This window comes from Eucyclogobius newberryi, unplaced genomic scaffold, assembly GCF_026437365.1.
Source record: "Eucyclogobius newberryi isolate DKJ021-1_F unplaced genomic scaffold, fEucNew1.0.hap1 SCAF_12, whole genome shotgun sequence".
Lineage (NCBI taxonomy): Eukaryota > Metazoa > Chordata > Actinopteri > Gobiiformes > Gobiidae > Eucyclogobius > Eucyclogobius newberryi.
The window spans coordinates 8,577,818-8,598,982 of record NW_027315746.1 but is presented as its reverse complement, the minus strand read 5'-3'; the positions used below and the strand labels follow the sequence as shown (position 1 = coordinate 8,598,982).

The 21,165-nt window shown below is 42.2% G+C and overlaps 1 protein-coding gene across 1 annotated transcript in view; it reads right to left on the bottom strand.

Annotated features, from left to right (window-relative positions):
• Window positions 1–21,165, bottom strand: part of LOC140356023 (retinal-specific phospholipid-transporting ATPase ABCA4-like) — an 89,190-nt gene that overhangs the window by 8,483 nt on the left and 59,542 nt on the right. Inside the window, exons 28-44 of the mRNA XM_072440714.1 lie at window positions 20,852–20,908; window positions 15,373–15,533; window positions 14,173–14,297; window positions 13,988–14,086; window positions 12,497–12,778; window positions 12,382–12,414; window positions 11,294–11,399; window positions 11,143–11,217; window positions 9,696–9,865; window positions 8,410–8,587; window positions 8,219–8,334; window positions 6,815–6,962; window positions 5,792–5,915; window positions 4,407–4,536; window positions 3,279–3,402; window positions 3,072–3,134; window positions 1,626–1,732 (exon numbers count right to left, since the gene is read on the bottom strand). Of these exons, the coding sequence (XP_072296815.1) occupies window positions 1,626–1,732; window positions 3,072–3,134; window positions 3,279–3,402; window positions 4,407–4,536; window positions 5,792–5,915; window positions 6,815–6,962; window positions 8,219–8,334; window positions 8,410–8,587; window positions 9,696–9,865; window positions 11,143–11,217; window positions 11,294–11,399; window positions 12,382–12,414; window positions 12,497–12,778; window positions 13,988–14,086; window positions 14,173–14,297; window positions 15,373–15,533; window positions 20,852–20,908 (2,098 nt within the window). The remainder of the gene's footprint in view (window positions 1–1,625; window positions 1,733–3,071; window positions 3,135–3,278; window positions 3,403–4,406; window positions 4,537–5,791; window positions 5,916–6,814; window positions 6,963–8,218; window positions 8,335–8,409; window positions 8,588–9,695; window positions 9,866–11,142; window positions 11,218–11,293; window positions 11,400–12,381; window positions 12,415–12,496; window positions 12,779–13,987; window positions 14,087–14,172; window positions 14,298–15,372; window positions 15,534–20,851; window positions 20,909–21,165) is intronic.

Sequence of the window (21,165 nt, the reverse complement as noted above, 5' to 3'; positions counted from 1 at the left end):
AACGCTAACTACAACACGTACTTGTTAGTGCTATTAAACATTTCCTGGTCACATCAAAATACCGACTTTACGAGATGAAAAGCAGATGAAGTATGAACCTTCTCGTTTCCCCTGAGTTCTCCAGGAGCACATGAACGCAGCATCATTTGTTATTATCTGATGACTAATAAAAATACCCAACATGATTAGCTAGGCATTTAAATTATCCCTGCATTTCGGTTGGAATTTTGTTTATCGACGATGTAGAACTCCTGTCATTCCTTCCTGTCATTGACAAAACTATGACATATAATAATCTGAAAAACATGTTTATCTCCATTCTACCAGAACAGAGGTTAAGCGATGGGGAGAACATGCAAACACAGCGTAGAAATGCCTCATAGAGAAACCAAACGTCTGCCTTTCCCGCTGTAATAGGAGAGTCACCCAAAAGATGATGAAGGGACACAATGTTTACACTTTGAAGTTAATTCCGGACTCGCCGTTCTTGCGCTCCGCTGCAAAACATCGGCATCAAATCCCTCGCTCCGGCTCGAATGGATTATGACCTTTAAAAACTTTAAAATTGCAAAGCCCTAGTTTCTTTTTTGCATTGATTTCTCCCCGTCGTTGCTGCAGACAGACACTGGCATTTGCCCCAGAGTGTCCATAAATCCATCTGCCATTATCGCCGCCAAAATGACACTGGAGGTTTGACAATATCAAAAGGGACGAAAGCGGTTTGAGGTGACATCGGCGACACCGTGATGGGCCTGGTGATGCTGGAGTCGCTAGTGTGGACACGGGCTGCTTTTATCAAGGCGGTGAATGAAGGTACGTGTAAAAGCATATTGCGGGACGTTACGGGTACTTTTCAAACGCACTTTTTGTTTGTCTGCGTTGTCGTGATTGATTCGTCTTTTCTCGTTCTGTGAAGCTCTCTCTCACTCGCGCAACCGGGACTAAACCGTCACTAAACCCCAAAAAACGATATGTGGACTGGATCAGGACAAGACCAGCACCAGAACGGGACCAAACCGAGTCCACATCGGGTCTAAATGTGGCTTAATACAGGAAGGACCAAGTAATGACCAAATAATAACGCCAGAACACACCCAGAATCGCTTTAAAAATTGTGCTCTACAAGTAAACGTTCCTTTCTTTGTCTATAACATCTCCATGGAGACAAGCAGGAGGCGGACCTTTAAAAAGACACATAACTTTAAATACAACTTCCTGGCACCGTTAGCATCAGAGATCGACCAGTGTGTTGTTTTCTTTCATGGCCGATGCGACAGCGATCGTTTAGAATCCAATTATAGGTCAGATTTTGATCTTTTTCACCGCAAACTCATCCAAACTCAGCCCGGTTCAACCACAAACCTATAAAACAGCAGCGTAGTCCTGTTTTGTGCAGTTCTCTCTTCGCAATAAAGTGTTAAAATAAAGCTTTATGTGTTTGTTCTTTAGGCAGCGGATCGGCCAAAACAAAATATCGCCCTGTACTGGAGCGTTAAGGCTGAAAATAAATCAAATGTTGTCATTATCGTAGCAGTATTTCCTCTCTCTCGCCGTGGCCGTTAAGTCTTTTTCAGTTTAAACATCAGACTGAAGACTCCCGCGTGCCGCTCGTGACGCCGCAGTACCTGTATCCCGCCACAGAGGCCTCCCCCGAGCTCACGTCGGCGTCGCCCGTCAACATTTTGAAGGTCGTCGTCTTCCCGGCGCCGTTCACTCCCAGCAGACCAAAACACTGCACCGGAAACAGAGAAAGAGAAAGAGGGGGAGAAAGAGGGCGAGACGTGGGAAGAGAGTGCGTTAGATCCTTCTGCGCGAGAGGTGGAACGCCTGCGACGAGCGTTTGAAACCTTCTGTTGCGTAATGCGGGACTCCGGGGAATTTTAAGTAGAAATGCAGCGGGTAAACGGACAAACTGTTTCATTAATGAGCTTTTTAGCACGTTCTAACGGCGTTTCCTCACTATTAGCTCATTCAAAGTTTCGATTTATTGGGGCGTGTTAGAGTGATCCTGTACAGTCCTACCTTTGAGGATCAAGTCTTATCTCTGTTCTCTGCTCTGTACTTAGCGCTCAACAATGTGAAAGTAGAGGGTGTTGTTTCTAAAATATTGCCGTTTGCAATGAAATAAAATGTAAACTGGTGATCTAAGGATGAAATATGACATGTTTTCTTTACATTTTTGGTGTCTTTTCAACAGCAAATAATCTTGTAAAAGTTTAATTATGAAACAAATACAGATTTTTCAAAAGATTTATTTATTAAAGATGCCCTGTGTAACTTATTTATCTGTGAAAATGTGGAGAAAAGTTACATGGTGCACCTGTACGCACACATACTAGATATGTTTTATGATATAACTTGTTTTACTCCTTCAACCCGCCACAAGACTCAAATTAGACACTTAAATCTACATGTGTTGCATCTATGATCCTTTAAAAAACGTGTCGTATATATATATATATATATATATATATATATATATATATGTCAGGAGCAGGATTCAATAAATTCTCTTCTTTAATTATTGAATGTGTCAATGAACTTTTTTGTTTTGTTTTGGTGTAATCTTAATCTCTTATTTGTATTTATTGACAGGCTTGGAATAATAAAATAAATAAAATAAATAAAACAAAAAATGAATAAATACATTGATGGTTTTCTGAATACAGTCATTTTCCTAAAATCAAAGAAATACATTATAGTATTTGATCGCGCAATTTCTGCTTCAAATTACATGTAACGAGTAAGAAATCACAGCTCTTGTGGTGACTATGTGTGCGATTCTTCCTTCTCTAATCAGTGTTAAATACAGAAAATGCATCAAACATAAAGTTATAATCCTACGTCATGTTTTTACACTACAATATAATGCAAAAGTATTCAGAAAACTAAGGTAACAGAATATGTTACAAATTACTGTACATTTTAATGCAGGTATTCAGCACACTGGATAGTAGAGAATTTTAAATAGGTACAATAGAAAATCAGTCTGCAATTACATATATATATGCTTTCTCCATATTCTATAGTCAATTAAAAGTCTATAAACATAATAAAGAGCCGGTCTGTACCTCTCCTGCTGGAACTCCTACACAAATCCGGTCCACCGCTGCCCTCTTCCTGCCCACATAGGTCTGTGCACACAACAGCAAAAAGAAAACACTAGGATTTAAATGGAAAAACAGCACATTGTAAAACAGCTGGTGCAAGTTTGAATGCGACGGTCCTTGTATGCCGACTAAATAAAACATAATAAGCGTAATAAATGGGGCCCTCGCCTTGGAGAGGTCTCTGATTTGCAGGACGTCCGACTTGCTGCCTCCATCGTAAATCCTCCGTCTCTCTTCGGCCACGTCGTCATCGTGATCGATCACCGGGCCCGTGTTGGGACTCACAGGGAACCTAAAGCAAGAGGTGTGTTGTGAAAAAGCTCTGGGGTTTCATCTATAGAACTTTAAAACTGTGGAATGGACTAAAATTCTGCAAACATCTCCGGATTTGCAAAATTCTCGTCTCTCAACTCTGAAAGACTTAAAGTATGTCCGAGTTTTGGTCAATTTCTGGTTCGTTTACATGTAATTTTCTCCTTTTGTAGATCTCATATGCAACATGTTTGTACGTCCGCTTTATAAATGAGACCTCTGATGAGTAATGATGTGTGATGAAGCTGTAGATCTGCTTTTTCTGCTCAAATCTACACAAAACAACTGAAATATTTTAACTTTTATTTGCAGTGAACCAGCTGTATGTTAATTGAGGTTAGGGCTGAGCAATTTTGGCAAAATATCTACTTAATTGCAATTTTTTGGGTCACAAATTGTGACTGCGATTCGATTTACGATGTATAGCTAAAAAGTTCACATTTTAAACTCGTTCAGGAGCATTAACATTTGAGAGAAGACTGAAATATGAGCTCATAATCAAGAATGACTTGTTTGTAGAGGTTTAAACTAGGTTTCATGCACAATAAACCATGATATTCTTTGTGGTTTGCTAATTGCGACCATTTAAATTGCAATTTCAATTCTATTTCAATATATGTCTGAATTTTCTAGTCAGTCAGTCAAGTTTTGAACCAGTTACCCTCTAGTCAGTAGAAAATACTTACCAACTGTTCATTCATTTCAACATTCAAAACCAATTAAAAAGGAGTAAAAAGAAGATAACATATTTTTATACACTTATATTGATTTGAAATTAAAGTAAAACTGACCAAATTTCACATTATTTAAGAACACCAGTAAAATGTATGTTAAAACGTAAGATTTAATTTGATATTTGGCGTCATAAACCAAAAGGAAACTGATAAAATGAGGAGGTTTTTCAGACTACAGACTATTTCACCTACATCTTACATAAGAATGATCCTGACCGTATTGAGAGAAGGTTTCTCTGTCGTGTCTTACCAGTGCTCCATGAAGAAGCGATACTGAATCAACAGATTGAAGATGAAGTAAACGACTCCTTCCACTGCCATAAAAGTCATGTTTTTGCCCGCAAAGTCCCATCTGAACGGGTCGGCGGCGCGTTCCTCCCCTGAGAACACAAACACACAATGAACTCGGCAAAAATATAAATACAACACACGTTACGGAGGTACAGTGGGTCTATATTTAAAAAAGTGTATGTAATAAGTCAGTTAAAGGTAAATATGCGCAGAAGAAGAGAGGACATTAAAGGAGAACATAGTATTCATAATCATTAATGAGCTTTTAAAGTGGCTGCTTGATCAAATTTGTATTTTGATTGATTGCGTGTTGATTTAATTCCGTATTGTCCTGAAACTGAGGCTCGAGTGTTCGGAAAGTTCCCGTTTTTACCTACCCCCTATCCCCGCCCACATCTCAGCACTTAGTTGTGATTATTTTGTGAGTGATTTATAGGACTTCAAAATGTATTTATTTATTTTTATTAGTTTATTTGAACTGGGACAGTGCACATTAATCGACATTTCTTTAAATGTGCCAGTATTAGCTGTAGTTTAGCTAGTTTCCAACTGTAGTCCCAGGCAAGGTGTAGAATGCCAACAATATACAAACCATACATTTACATTATATACAATACAAATAGGATTAGTAGAAAAATATAAAAGATTACAGGTTGAAAACATGTACAGAAATGGAAGATGAGATTCAAAAACGTTAAGACATTTTTCAAAAAGACAAACATGTTGCTATGAAGAGGCGGAGCTTAACAGTTCTGCAGTTTTTTTTAAACAGGAAGTCAATGAACTTGCTTCTATTTGTAAGCTGTTCTGATAAATATCGCGGTTTACAATGAACTAAATGTAAAATAAAGATCTTTGTACCTTATACTTTAATACTAAACTAAGTACTTCTTACTACTTACTAACTACTCCTTTAAATAAAGTTGTTAATATTCAAAAAGTCATTAGTGAATAGAAAGAGGAAAGCAGTACATTTTTTTTGTTGCTTTCTTGAAAAAAGCTCACTTTGATGTTGGTTTAATATCTTCTTGTCTTTTAAATGTAGCATTTAACTTCATAGCTTCATGTTCTCTTTCACTACATCCATAAATCTCCTCTTCACGTCTTCTTTTGTTTCCTTCTTACTAATCACGTCTTTCTTTTAACAACTTACCCTTTGAGCTACTTTATCCGAGTAATTTCCCAGTGGATCTATAAACTTTACCCACAGCCATCGCTCTACTAACGGACAAAGACGAGAAAAACATCGCCACTTCTCTTCCCTCCCCAAACCTCACAACAAACTACAGTAGCTACTTTTACCACTCTTTTTTTACGTATCCAAACGAACTCGAAAAGTCTCACCAAATCTGGCGTAGACGTCGGTGACCGCTTGGTTCATGGCCATGTCGATCAAACCCCGGCCCAAACAGAAGTGGGGGAAAACCAGCAGGAACGTCTTCAGCCATTCGTTAAACGCCAACAACGACTGTCGGCACAGAAGCACAACGGGCGATATTCTTAAAGCGGTGAGATTGAATGGGTATTTAGTGTTTTTGTGGCACAGAAACGGCACGAAAGAGAACGTTTAGCGCAAGACGTGCTTATTTTGATGCAGGGGAAGCGCTACAGAGGCCCCCGTAAACTTTTAAATGCACAAACGGGACGGGGATGGATTGTGGGAGCTGAACAACAGTGATGAAAAACAAATACAGGTCGTGGATGCGGCAGAACGACTCATGTGTTGGTTGAATTCAAGAATACTGATGTGTGGGGCAAAGAAAGAATGTAGAAATGTTTAAAGCCTCATTTCAAGTTATTGTTCTACGTTAATCCATTCATTTTGGAGGGTAAATACATTTCTAGAGGTGGATTTGGACAGGATGTGGACAAGGGACAATCAGATACTAATCGATCCTAAAACTAGTATCAAAACACGACCATTTGCACTAGAATCGATGCGTTAAAGACAGAAAAATTTGACTTTTCCTGAACAGTTTTAAAAGGAGCTTGAGCTTTATCAGAGCTAGTGTAGGAATTTAAAGAAAGTGCTGTTATTTTGTGTCGGAAATGTCAGTCGATTGCCTAAAATAATGTGTTTTTATTATCATCGCGGTGTCAAAATCTGTATCGAGCATCGAAACCTGTCCGTTTGTATCGAAATAGGCTTTGAAACTTTAGCATCGCGACGACACAAATGTGGACACGGATTATACAAACTGTTAAACGGTCGGTTTGATTCAGTTTGGTTCCGTTCAAGTCCAGATTTAGCTCCGAGTTTAGACCCAGTTTAGTTCAAATCTGGACGTAGCGCAAAAGTGTGAACGTTGAGGACACAAAACGCTCCCGGCGAGACAAAATGCATCGTGTCTTTGGCGTCGCTTTTACCCTGTTGTTTTCAAAGAGCTCCAGAACGAAGGTGAGGGCGCTGCTGTTGATCCCGATGAAGAGGTTGATGCAGGACAGAGAGACGTAGGCCGTGCTCGGGACGCTGAAGATGTAGGACATGGGATACATCATGGGCGTCACTGACCACCTGCACAAACAAAACCCTCAGTTGTATTTCATTTCAGGGCCTTTTCACAACCATTTATTATCGCTTTAAACGCACCGATGTGTTGTATTGTTTTACTCTGTCCTCGATAATGTTACCCCGAGGTCTAATTTGCATCGTAAGCTGAAGAACTTTGCGATGGGTTTGGGCGTGTAATTATCCTCTCCTCTGCTTTTCGCTTTGGGATTTGTCGTTCAGAATTTAAACGGGTTCCTCAAGGACTTTCCAGGAGAACTTTTATTTTCCATTCAGTGCAGTTTACAACCGCTTCAGTTAAGCAGAGACGCTGCAGTTTGCTCTCAACATCTAGCCTTTCATCTGCTCCCAACGACATTCCACTATCTCATTGAACCCTCCTGCGTCCGTAGATTTCTCTGGGACGTTGTAACTTCAAAGGTCGTTTTTCTCCCACAGAGACATAAAGTTCAGCACCCACACACGCCGAACTTTGTCATCGTGTGCTTAACAGGAAGGTGGAGACGGATTTGTTGATTATTTAAGTTTCAAGTGTAAAAAATAAGGCGAAATTTGAATTTTTAGACCAATTTTCAGTCAGATCAAGCTTGAAAACTAAATCAGGAAATAAAAGATCTAAATTCCTCTCAATGTATTTTTGTAACTAATATGTGTACAACATTAACCAAGAAATGTAAAGCTGGCCCCATCATGTTCCAAATATGGGCAATTTCTGACTTTTTTACACATAAAATGCCTTATTTCTATCAATTTTGTCTTATATTTATATGAGTAAACTACAGGAGAAGTTTCAACTATTGATCTCTTTAAGATTTTTTTGTCTGCCACAGTCTCCAATAATCCCTGAACAGAACCAAGGATATATTTTCCATACAAAACAAAACCAAGACTAACAACACAAAACTATTCTCCGCTACTGTCAGTTCGATTCCATTTTCTTATTCTTCTTCATGTTTCATTCTTTATACATTGTCCTAAAATGAATCACACACTTTGATTTGAGTCGAAAAGAACAAATAGTTGTGTTTCTTATTGGAAATCTGCTAAGCCATTTTAAAACAAGACATTTTTAAAGGATTGCGCTCCAAAGAAAATCAGCGTTAGCGTTACATTTTCTCACAATGACCAGAGGATTTACCCATGAAGATCCAGGACTGGGTCAAAGACTTTCCCTGCATTTTTTTGTGCTTTTTTTGCTGAAACTGAAATATCAAAAAACCTCAAAAAACGCCACGCCTTGACGCGGAGACATACGATCTTACCCGTAGAGAAGCAGCAGTGTTATCAGCGCCGGCAGGTTCGTTGGCGACGTGTAACATTTCTTGTCGAAAGCCATGAAGATCCCCACCACCATCGCCGTGCTCAGGCAGTAGTTCACCTGGGACGGAAGAAAAACGAGTTACGGCCGACGTTCCAGCGGTTTCAATGCGACTGGGAAGCTTGAGCGCCGCACCATGTCCCAGATGAAGTTGGCGACCCAGTAAACCAGGGGGCTGACGCCGCTGACGAACTGCAGGTGCTTGGCTTTGGTGACGCGCTCCTGGATCAGGTACAGGACGAAGCTGGCCGGGACGAAGGACACGGCGAAGATCACGCAGATGGCCACCACCGCGTCCACCGAGGTCGTCAGGCTGAGAGCAGGGACGCAGAGAACACACCGGCGTTTAAGTACGGAGACGCGCCGCTGACGAGACGCCGGATGAGGATGAGCGTTGAAATCACCCACGATAACGGTACGAAACTGGGAATGTCAACTGTAAAATATTAAACTGCATTTGATCTAGTTTGTGACTTGACGGTATTTGTACATTGACAATAAAGTATCAAATCAAATTAAAGAAATAACATTAAAAAAATGTGTTTGAACTTCCATTTTTCAGATTTTGATGTTCCAAATTTGTACTATTATGGCCGTTTTTTTTAAATGAAAAATTTGGATACTACTTTATAATAACTACACCTTTGTTTGCCTTAACAAAGCATAAACAAAGACTTAATTCATAATGAACAAATAGTTTATAAAGCTTGATTCAGGCTTAGTAACTACTTCATTAAGTTTAGGGATAGGAATTAGGGTTGGAGTATTAATTAAGTAATTACTAAGCCTGAATCATTCTTAATAAACTATTAATTAAGTCTATGTTCATACTTTACTAAGGCGGGACTAAGTTTAGTTATTATAAACTTTTACCAAAACTTCTCTTACATTTTATTTTAAGATTATGTAAGTAAACTACATTCAAAGTTTCAAATTGATATATCTAAACTTCAGATGTTTTCCTGTTCACCTGAAGCGTCTCACTTAAAGGAGACGTATTACGCTTTTCCCAGGTACTTTGTATTGAACGATCACATAAGTAGATCATCGTTTTACATTCTGCCCATTGTAAATCGTAATATTGAGGTGAAACGGCTTAATAATAGAAGCAGGTCAGTTGACTTCCTGTTCAAATCTGCAGAACCGATAAGCTCCGCCTCTTCACAGTGACATGCAACAAGCGGTGGATTTGATTTTCCCTTTTTTTTTTACGTGGAGGCGGGGCTAGGGGGTAAGTGGGGCGACAAAAAAAATCTTCGCACTCGAGGACAATACAGAATTACTCAAACAATCACAAAATACAACTCTTGAGCACGATAACGATGAAGAAACACAAGCTGAAACGCAAGTGGATTGAGCGGAATACGCCCGCCGCGCTATTCTCACGATTCCGCCGTGACCGAGACGTCGCGACCACTCACACGGTGACTTCCGACAGCTGCTCCTTGGTGAGGTTGAGCGGGTGATTGACGGCCGTGATCCCGAACTCGGCGGGTTTGGCGTGCGGCGGCAGGAAGGCGCGCAGGATGGCGTTGTTGGCCACGTTCATGAAGGACACCACGGCGTGCCAGCCTTTGTTGTTGTACCAGACCTGTCAAAAGCAGCAGCAGCAGCAGCGCCCGGGTCAAAACAAAACCTGACCAGATAATTACGGCCCCGTCTGACAATGTGCAGCATGCGGGGAATGTGAGTGACCCCGGGGCCCGCAAACCTGAAACCCATTATGACCATGTTTCTGTGTGGTTAGAATGTGAAGTGTGATTTAGCACGCTGTTAGCTAGTGAAGGATTAAAAATGTAGAATGGTAAAAGAAGCAGCGGTGGGTAGAGTAAAGTTACTATTACTCAAGTAGAAGTACAAAGCAGTGGTCCAGGAAATGACTCAAATAAAGTTAAAAAGTATAAAAACATAAGAGGAAACTGCTGCTCAACTGTTTGGACATAACATCTGATTTATAATTTAAATTAAGTCAATGTAATCTGGAGGACAGAATTAACATAAATGAAAGAAAATTTAACTTTTCTTTTTTTTTTTAAATATTATGAAATCAAACAAAGGATAGAAAAAAATGTAAAACTAAATTGTACGGGAGGTTCTAATAATTTCATATATGTAAACACTTTTCACCTTCGCAGAGGGAAGAGGAAGCAAAACTTTGATTTAATTTCATGAAAAGTTACTTGAGTAGATGTAACTTGTAATATAATGTACTACCCACCTCTGAGAAGAAGAATATACTTTTTGCTTTTTTTAAACTCTGAATTAAAAAATATACGACTTTGGTCTAAAAAATATTGTCTATCAAGAAATTTTCTGGCAACTTCTTTATCATTTATTTTCCTTTTTTGACAAATAGAACAAATAATTGCTGGTTGAAAAGTAAAATGAAGCTGTCATTCTGGATCACAACAGTCTATGGCCCACACTGGTTACATGAGATGGAGGCAGGAGATATTTGAAGATATATTGTATTTCCCTGGCCAAAAAAATGTAATTATTAATACAATTAGTATTCAGATTTTGTCTTGTTTAACCAGCCTTCTATCTGTTCGAATGTAAGAAAGTCCTGTACAAGACCAAATGTGGAAGTCTTCTCCTTATCTTTAAGTATATACTCCTTACACCTCAGATTTAGTTTATTTCTTTGTCCCTTAAATTGCCAAGTTTGTTCAGATACAAACTGACCGTAAATCGTGGAGACAGGAGCAGGTTCTGGACCGTAACGTCTTTGCAAAGTATTATAAAAGCGTGTTGTCTTGACTGGACTCTGACTTTCCCTGAGTATTTGGATAAGTACAGTTGTATAATGTACTTTGTCAGAGATTCAGAGAAGACTTTGCCCCGGTACAATATGAAAACCACTAATACCTTTATATTGTATTCACTTTCCATGTACTTCAAGAAAGGCCCGATGTTCCTCAGAGCCAGTCTGGAGTGGCGCCCCTGTCACACCAAAAGAACAGGGTCAATGTAGGTCGTATTGAAGTTGTGTGGCTAAATATCGCGGCCGGGGAATCACCGCGGTGATGTTGAGCAGTCGTCCGAGCGCGTAGAAAGCCTCCTGGATGTCGCTCGGCTTCACGTCCAGAATTGGAAGCTGGCCCCCAACCGACAGACCTCCGTATCTGAACGCAAAGGAGAGTTTACGCAATTAAAGTAGAAATGGAAAAGCGAATTGCCAAAGGATCGGGTCAGTCCAGCGGTGTCCAAACGTTTAGCCTGAACTGTAATGACCGCGGAGACGGCTGAGGGACGATGCAACACTAATAAGAATATAAATAAATCATGAATAAGAATTAAAAAGCCTCTGGACTGTACATATTGTAAACTCAATACAAATCTTTTAAAAAAAATAAGCAAAAAGACAACAGGACAAAGTACGTGAATAATTTTGCACCGTGTTCTCGCTTTAGATGGAAAAGGAATGGGTTCTGGCAAAGTATCTACGTATTCATATTACTCATAGTACTCATTCATTCATTTATTTTCTACCGTTAAGGGGTCGCGAGTGACCGGATCCCCGTGACTATGGGCCTTAGGCGGGGCACACCCTGGACAGGGGCCAGCTCGTCGCATAGTTAACACAAAGATAAACCATTCACTCTCACGTTCATTCACTGGGGCCAATTTACAGTACGGTACCGCTAACCACTCTGCCACCGGGCACACCCAAACCCTCAGTACTCATTCATTACAGGTAAACAAAGTCAGGGTTAGTTTTTTTTTTAAAAGATTGTCCAGAAGTACTACCTTTGACACTTTTTCTACAATTCATTACTATGCTAATACATACTTTTGGAGAAGTTAAACTAGTGGTGTATTAACATTTACCGTATTTTCCGGACTATAAGTCGCATTTTTTTCATAGTTGTGGCCGGGGTGCGATTTATACTTATATTTATACTTATATACTTATACTCCGGAGCGATTTATATGTGATATTATATTGTTATTTTCACACTTGCACCTGCATTTCATACTCCAGTGCAACTTATATGTGTTTTTTTCTTCTCTATTATGCATTTTTTTGGCCGGTGCGACTTATATTCCGGTGCGACTTATAGTCCGGAAAATACGGTAGATAACAATAAAAATAAATACTATAACCTTTGCTCGTTGACCCAATATTTGCTCTTCAAGCTGTAAAAAGAGAAACAAAATTGAGTCCGTAAACCGTATCAATGGGTAAAAAAGAGTTGTTATCATATGCTGGACGCTCCACCTGGTCCGGATGAGGCTGGGGTAGGTTTTGACCAGAAAGTCCGATATGTTCCTCTCCGTCAGGTCCAACATGGTGTCCCCGGACTGCTCCAGGCGCTGTTTGGGGGGTGGTCCTCCTGCTCCGATGGGACAGGCGGGCATCATGGTCAAGCGCTCGCTGCTGCTGCACTCACAGGAGGGCGAGGGGTCCAGGGTCGTCCAGTTGTAGTCCTCGAAAACGGCGCTGAACTCCGGGGAGATGTCCGGGTAGAGCCACTCGGAGGACCCGTTGCTGCACGGCATTCTGACAAAGACGAAGAGGCAGTTAGACGCAAGCGTTTACGGCAGATTTGACCTAAAACGGCCGATTAAAATGAAAGCGAAAGTGTTTTTAAACTCAGAGAACAAACGGTTGGGGTCTTTATGAAGCAGTTTTGGCCTCTGATGTCCGACTTACTCTGATTACATGTGGACACAAGCTGAGGCTGCAAGATTAATCGCAATCAAATCCGAAATCTCAATCCGAATGGACGTACTGTACTTGGCAAATCGCAACCGCTATGGCAATTCCCTTTTCAAAACTGGAGCTGGATTTAGGGGATTTTTACTCATACAGTAATAAAGTAAAAAAGTCTTGACTGAGTGCCTATTAAAGACCGATTTAAACTTTAACAATTTTAGGCTTATATTTTAATTTAATTTGCGTGTTTGGAGAATAAACTGATCCTGATTAAGCCCAGAATGGTTGATTTGCCCGAAAATATGAAGGCTATAGCTTTGTTTTTATGTTCCAAGTGTCCAGGAGCGCGATTGTTCTCCTTTTATCAGTTATTTGACAAAAAGTAATAGATATAGTAATAGATACCGTATTCTCCGGACTATAAGTTGCACCTTTTTTGATAGTTTTGGCCGGGGTGCGACTTATACTTATATTTATACTCATATACTTATACTCCGGAGCGACTTATATGTGATATTATTTGTTATTTTCACACTTGCAACTACATTTCATACTCCAGTGCGACTTATATATGTTTTTTTCTTCTCTATTATGCATTTTTTGGCTGGTGCGACTTATAGTCCAGTGCGACTTATAGTCCGGAAAATACAGTAGATAGAAAACGCACCTGAACAGAAAACAAGTGCAAAAACAACATTTCAGAACTTTTAACCACGATGTCATTGTTTTCCTTCTGATTGAACCTCTTGAAGTTGTATTTAGCGTGATTCAAGCACGTTTCACGTCTGTTCTGTTCTACAATTGCTTCTCAACTTTCTTTCTCAATCAGCAGCATCTTGTAGCCATTTTGGAACACTTTTTTTGCCCGCTCACGTGATCTTTTCTCTCCTTAGTCAGCGTTGGCGTCGTCATGGTCATCATAAAGTGGCATTAGTCATGTTCCTTTCATTAAGTCATTTTAGATCAATATTAGGATTTCTTCACATCGAAAATGCACCGTACTGAGCTTTTACTCGACTTCACTAAAACACTTTTAGCGCCGGCGCGCCTCACCCGAGTGGCTCCCCCGCCATGCAGCGAGTGCCCAGTCCCGGAGGGTTCAACAGGCGCTCCGTGAACCGCTTCATCCTCAAGTCCAGGGGCCGCTCGTTACTAAAAGAAAACAGACGGAACGATTGAGCTTCGGGCGATCGGTCAAACCATCGACGTGCTTTTCCGTTCAGTTCCCGCCCCCTGACCTGACGAAGGTGAACTGCGGCCCGTACATCCAGGGGCTCAGCGTGAGGGCGGGGTACTCGCCGAACGGTGGGACGACCGTGGTGAAGATTAAGGCGATCAGGACAAAACTGGCAGGAAGTACAATCTGTCAATGGGACAAGAACAATGACAGATGAAGCGACTTCCTGACGCCCAACGAACTGTTATTCTCTGTATTCTGCCACACATTGGTTTGTCCTTTTCTAGGCTTTACATACTTATATTTAATGTCCTTATTATTCCCTTAAGTCGTAAAACACTAGAGTGAACGATTTCTTCTCCTTGACACCCAGATATACTGAAAAACTGAAGTACTTTTTATTCAACATCTCAGACAGGCAGTCAGGGGCAAACATCATGCAGTATTTACCAAAAGTATTGAATTTTAAAATGTGATTTACTAGTTTTTCCCCAACGACAGCAGAATTTAGACACACATCATATTTTTACAGCCTTATTTTCTAGGATTATATACACATTTAGATAATATTGCAAAATGTGACTATCAATATGTTGTTTATCGTTAAAAATGCTACAAAAGAGCTGATTAAAAAAAGAAAAAGTCAATTAAAGGTATAAGGTGATATTTCTGGATTTAAAAAAAATGAAATTTACAGATATTTGACATTTGTTGTCAACTAACACATTTAAAGACATGCTTTAATACATTTTTGTTGGATTGACATAACCGGGTCTGACTACTGTTATACAGAAAAACTACTGCTTCTTAAAACTAGAAGAATACACTAGTTTTAGGTAAAAATGCCCTCAAAATGAGACAAAAAATAAATTATCTGCCTGTGCAATAAGTGAAGAAAGTGAATAATTCTTTTAAAAAAAATTGAAATAATAATGAATAAATAAAATAAAATAAAAATGAACTTGAACATGAACTTGAACATGAACATGAACATGAACATGAAAATAGTAATAGTAATAATAATCTTATTGATGTAGCATTTATTTAGTAAAAATGTTTTTACCTGTTTTACCTAAATAATAATAATAGATGTATGAAATTTGCAGTGTATACTCCAAAAATACCTACATTCTTGTCAGTATCACCTCCTCCTCATTACATTAAGGTCTAAGTAAACACAGTGGGATGAACACTGAACGTGCGTCTCTGAAAAGCAGAAGTGTTGTGCACGTGATCATTGGACTCGTCGTATCCGCTGCACCTGAGCCAGGAAGTCCTTCCGGCTGCGCGTGGCGTGGTGAAGCCTCTTCATCATCAGAGCGAAGAACTGTTTGAGGACGAGCCGGGGCCCTTTGATCTGTCTGGAGCCTTTCCCCGCGCTGCAGTCGCCCGCCGCCCGGGAAGAGCCCGCGCCGTTCTGATCTGCAAACGCCATCAGAGAGACACTAATTAACGTAATGTGATTGAGTTGTGTAGCAGGAGAAAGTCCACACGCAGCAGCAGCAGCAGCAGCAGCAGCAGCAGCATTCGGGTAGAATGAAAGCTACATGTGGAGCTAATGCGAGTAAATCTGAAGTTACTTTGTGCATTTTAGGGCAACAAAAGTAAAAGGACATTTGTTTTTTTTTGTTGAGTAAGAAATAAAAACACGTCCTTGTCGAGTTGGTTGGTCTGAACTGCATAGCTTTTCTTGAGGAGGAGAATAGTATTTTTTATAAATATTGAGCCCTCAAAGTACAACCAGGTCTACTGCAGGACTATCCCAGGTCCAAACCAGCACTAAAGTACTGTATTTTCCGGAGTATAAGTCGCACTGGACTATAAGTCGCACCAGCCAAAAAATGCATAATAGAGAAGAAAAAAACATATATAAGTCGCACTGGAGTATACGTCGCATTTTGGGGGGAAATTCACTAAATCCACTGAATTCTTCTTCCTCTGTGTCACTTCTAAACAACTCCACAAACTCCGGAGGTAGAGGAAGTGCAGATTCTTCTTCTGTGTTGCTTTAAAGCACATATAAGTCGCTCTGGAGTATAAGTCGCACCCCGACCAAAACTATGAAAAAAGGTGCGACTTATACTCCGTAAAATAAGATAAGATAAGATAAAATATTCCTTTATTGTCCCACATGGGGAAATTTCATTGGTGCAACGCAGGTAGATACAGAGGTAGATACAGAAGAACAGATCACTTATAGGAAGTCTGAAAAAACACTTTCAGTAGAAGATCTCCTATAAATAAATAAAAACTCCCATAGACAAATAAATAAATAAATACATAAATACCATTGCATGTGATCACGACAGTAATTGCACATGAATATGTGTCACGACAGCACATAGGTTGCACATGAATTGCACATGAATTCCAACAGCAATTGCACATATGACAGAATTGCACATCAGTATTAGGTTAGGTCAGTATTGCGAGTGTTCAGTACTAACAGTTTTTGTTATAAAGTCTGACAGCAGCAGGAAGGAAAGACCTACGGAACCTTTCCTTCGCACATCGAGGGTGGATCAGTCTCTCACTGAAGCTGCTCTCCAGAGCGGAGAGAGTGTCCTGCAGGGGGCGACACTCATGGTCCAGCATAGATGTGAATCTAGCCAGGACCCTCCTGTCCCCCACCTCCTGCACCGAGTCCAGAGCACAGCCCAGGACGGAGCTGGACTTCTTGATGACTCTGTCCAGCTTCCTCCTCTCCCTCTCTGTGATGCTGCTGCTCCAGCAGGCCACACCTACAGGAGCTGATGCCACCACAGAGTCGTAGAAGGTCTTCAGGAGTGGCCCTGTCACTCCAAAAGACCTGAGTCTCCTCAGGAGGTAGAGCCGACTCTGGCTCTTCCTGTACAGTGCGTCCGTGTTATGAGTCCAGTCCAGTTTGTGGTTCAGATGAACACCCAGGTACTTGTATGAGTCCACTCTCTCAATGTCCCGTCCCTGGATGTTCACTGGTGAGGGGGCAGTGGGGTGGCGTCTGCGGAAATCCACCACCATCTCCTTGGTCTTCCCCGCGTTGATGAGGAGGTGGTTCCGCTGACACCAGTCCACAAAGTCCTGCGCCAGTCCTCTGTACTCCGCGTCATCGTCGTCCGTGATGAGTCCGATGATGGCAGAGTCGTCAGAGAACTTCTGCAGGACACAGCTGTCCGTGTCATGTCTGAAGTCTGCAGTATAGAGGGTGAAGAGAAAGGGCGCGAGGACAGTGCCCTGGGGCGCCCCCACACTGCAGATCCGAGTGTCAGACACACAGTTCCGGGCTCTCACAAACTGGGGTCGGTCTGTGAGGTAGTCCAGGATCCACTCTGCCAGGTCATACTCCACACCAGCCGTCTCCAGCTTGTCCCTCAGGAGCAGCGGCTGGATGGTGTTGAAGGCGCTGGAAAGATCGAAGAACAGAATCCTCACAGAGCTGCCAGGCTTTTCCAGGTGAGAGAGAGAGAGCGGTGCAGCAGGGAGATGACGGCGTCCTCCACTCCGATGCCAGACCGATATGCAAACTGCAGCGGGTCCATGGCTGAGCTCACGGTGGAGCGGAGGTGGTCCAGGACTAGCCGCTCCAGTGTCTTCATCAGGTGGGACGTGAGAGCCACTGGCCTGAAGCTGTTGAGGTCTTTGGGGTGCGGTGTCTTAGGCACAGGTACCAGACAGGAGGTCTTCCAGACCTGTGGTACCACCCTCAGCTTCAGGCTCATGTTGAAGACATGCTCCATAACTCCACACAGTTCATCTGCGCAGGACTTAAGGAGCCTGGGGCTGATGCCATCAGGTCCTGCTGCCTTCCTCACTTTAATCCTCTTCAGCTCACTCCTCACCTGTGCTGCTGTGACAGTCAGTGGTTGGCAGGGGGACTGTGTGCTGGGGGGATGGGTGAGTCCAGGCGAAGTGGGGAGCCGATGGTCCGGGGCAGATAAGCGAAGAGGAACAGATGCAGGGCATTGTCCAGCTGTGGAAGAGGGAGCATGCAGCTGTGCAGGGGGAGGGGCGGGTGACCGATCAAACCTCAAGAAGTGAGCATTTAAATCATTCACCCACTGTAGATCCCCCTCTGTCTGGGCAGGGGGGATTTTGAAGCCCGAGATGGTTTTCAGGCTCCTCCACACTCCCTGAATGTTCTTTTGCTGCAGCTGCTCCTCCATCCTCCTCTTGTAGCCGGCCTCAGCCTGCCTGATCTTCCTCCTCAGCTCCTTCTGCACAGTCCTCAGCTCCTCCTTGTTCCCTGACCTGAAGGCTCTCTTCTTCTCCTTCAGCAGAGCCTTCAGTTCACGGTTAATCCATGGCTTGTTGTTTGGAAAACACCGCACCGTCCGGGAGGGAACAATGTTCTCAAAACAGAAGTTGATGTAGTCCGTGATGCACTCTGTGATGGTGTTGATGTCCTCCCCATGTGGGTCATAAAGCTCAGTCCAGACAGTGGTGCTGAAGCAGTCCCTCAGAGCTTCCTCGCTCTCAGCAGACCACATCCTCACCTCACGGGACACCACAGGCTGCCTGCGCACGATGGGTTCATACACAGGCCTCAGATGTACAAGGTTGTGGTCCGAGCTGCCCAGGGGAGGGAGGGGGGAAGAGGAATAAGCCTCCTTGGTGTTGGCAAAAAACAAGTCCAATGTTCTATTCTCTCTGGTGGGGCAGGTAACATACTGGGTGTATGTTGGTAGAACAGAAGAGGGAGAAGCGTGGTTAAAGTCACCAGAGATGAGGAAGAGAGCCTGTGGATGCTGTGTTTGCAGCCTACAAGTGCAGGAGAGCAGTGTTCACATACACCGCCAGACCTCCACCTCTTTTCTTCCCGGATTCTCTAGTTCTGTCCGCCCGCAGCAGATGAAAATTGTCCAAACCTACAATAGAGTCTGGCATTTCTGCTGTTAACCAGGTCTCTGTGAAAATCAAGACGCTGCTGTCCCTATAAATCCTCTGGGACCGCATGAGGCTCGCTATTTCCGTCATTTTATTTTGAAGGGACCTCACGTTACCCATGACTACGGCGGGAACCGACTTCCTGTTTGTCCCTCTCTTCTCTCGGAGTTTACGTCCAGCCCGTCTGCCTCGTTGCGTTTTCCTTAGGATGTCCGCCGGGATAACGTGATGATCTCCGGGTAAGACGACAGTTCTCCGCAGTTTCATGAGTTCTTCCTTTGTGTAAACGCGGTACGGCGCCGGGCGGGGGGCGGGGCCGGAGCCGGGGGGCGGGGCCGGAGCCGGGGCCGGGGGACACATCGCAACGACACGACGAAAACACTCAATCCAGCCGAATAAAGTCAAAACAAGTTAATTTAAAGCGATTCCAGTGCGTGTCCCGATCGTTCGTGAAGTTCCTCTTTCATATAAACGTGTATATAAACGTGTACCGACGACACGCCGTACTTTAGCGCGGCCGGAGGGCGCGGGGGGGGGGCTGGTGGGCTCGCTCGGAGCTAGCTCACGTCACAACAACACAACGAACGCAACGAAAAACGCTCAAATCCAGCCGAAAAAAGTCAAAAACAGTTGAATTAAAAAAAATAACTATTCCAGCGCGTGTCCCTATCGTACAGTAAAATAGTTAAAATATACTAATTATATTTACAAAATATAGGAGATAAAGCACAATAAGTGTGAGAAAGAAGAGAGAGCGTTTACACCGGGCTGCCAGCTGTACCAGCGCCTTATTATAATTAAATACGGTATAAAGTACAGATTTGATTCAGAGGTTTTGGAAAAGGATCAACCCAAAAGAGGAGGGAATTTGGATGAAATGGACTCTAAATTTGATATTAGAACTGAAGGGGAACAAGCAAATATATAATACTCTTAAATGATACTGTTAAATGCAGACGAGGAGCTTTACAGCCAGCAGTACTAGCGTTATGAATGCAGCGTTATGAATGCAGCGTTATAAATGCAGCGTTATGAATGCAGCGTAATGAATGCAGCGTTATGAATGCAGCGTTATGAATGCAGCGTTATGAATGCAGCGTTATGAATGCAGCGTTATGAATGCAGCGTTATGAATGCAGCGTTATGAATGCAGCGTTATAAATGCAGCGTTATGAATGCAGCGTTATAAATGCAGCGTTATGAATGCAGCGTTATGAATGCAGCGTTATGAATGCAGCGTTATGAATGCAGCGTTATAAATGCAGCGTTATGAATGCAGCGTTATAAATGCAGCGTTATGAATGCAGCGTTATGAATGCAGCGTTATGAATGCAGCGTTATGAATGCAGCGTTATGAATGCAGCGTTATAAATGCAGCGTTATGAATGCAGCGTTATGAATGCAGCGTTATGAATGCAGCGTTATGAATGCAGCGTTATGAATGCAGCGTTATGAATGCAGCGTTATGAATGCAGCGTTATGAATGCAGCGTTATGAATGCAGCGTTATGAATGCAGCGTTATGAATGCAGCGTTATGAATGCCTAGTCCAGGATTCTCCCAAACTAAAGCTGAAGCAAAGGGGAGACTAATAGCCCATTAAAGGGTTGAATAGGCTCGGTAGATACCAAGAGGGTAAGTTTCTGTTGAAACAAACAACTCTTTCTACTTCAGGAAGGCTCCTCCCAATGGGCTGGACTTACCACTGAATAGTATAAATATCGGAGTTCTCGACCTAAATTCTTTTATTGACAATGACTCTTGGATGAGAGTCGAAATGTCTTTTTTTTCTAACTGAGTCCAGATGACTACAACTGAAGCTTTTTCTACAATAAAGCTGAAGCTCCTACAAAAGCGTCGCTCCGATGGTTTTCTAACCTTCGTTGTCGGAGGCCGTTCTGCTGCTGCTTTTCCTGTGCTGTAACATCCACTGCTCTAAAGGGAGGAAGACACGACACAGACACAAAACACACAAATACTGCACATCAACAGTCAGGAGGGATATAATTACCACTACTTTATAACGCTAAATGCACTTTTTATGCATTATTTGTACTGTCATAGCCCCTTAAACATAAACTGTGTCTTTTAAAAAACACACAGCAATTCAGTCACGTGATCTCTCATCAGGATTTGGGGTTAAAGCAGAAATAAGTAACTTTAGAGATAGAGCTCCCCCTGCAGGCTCCTTG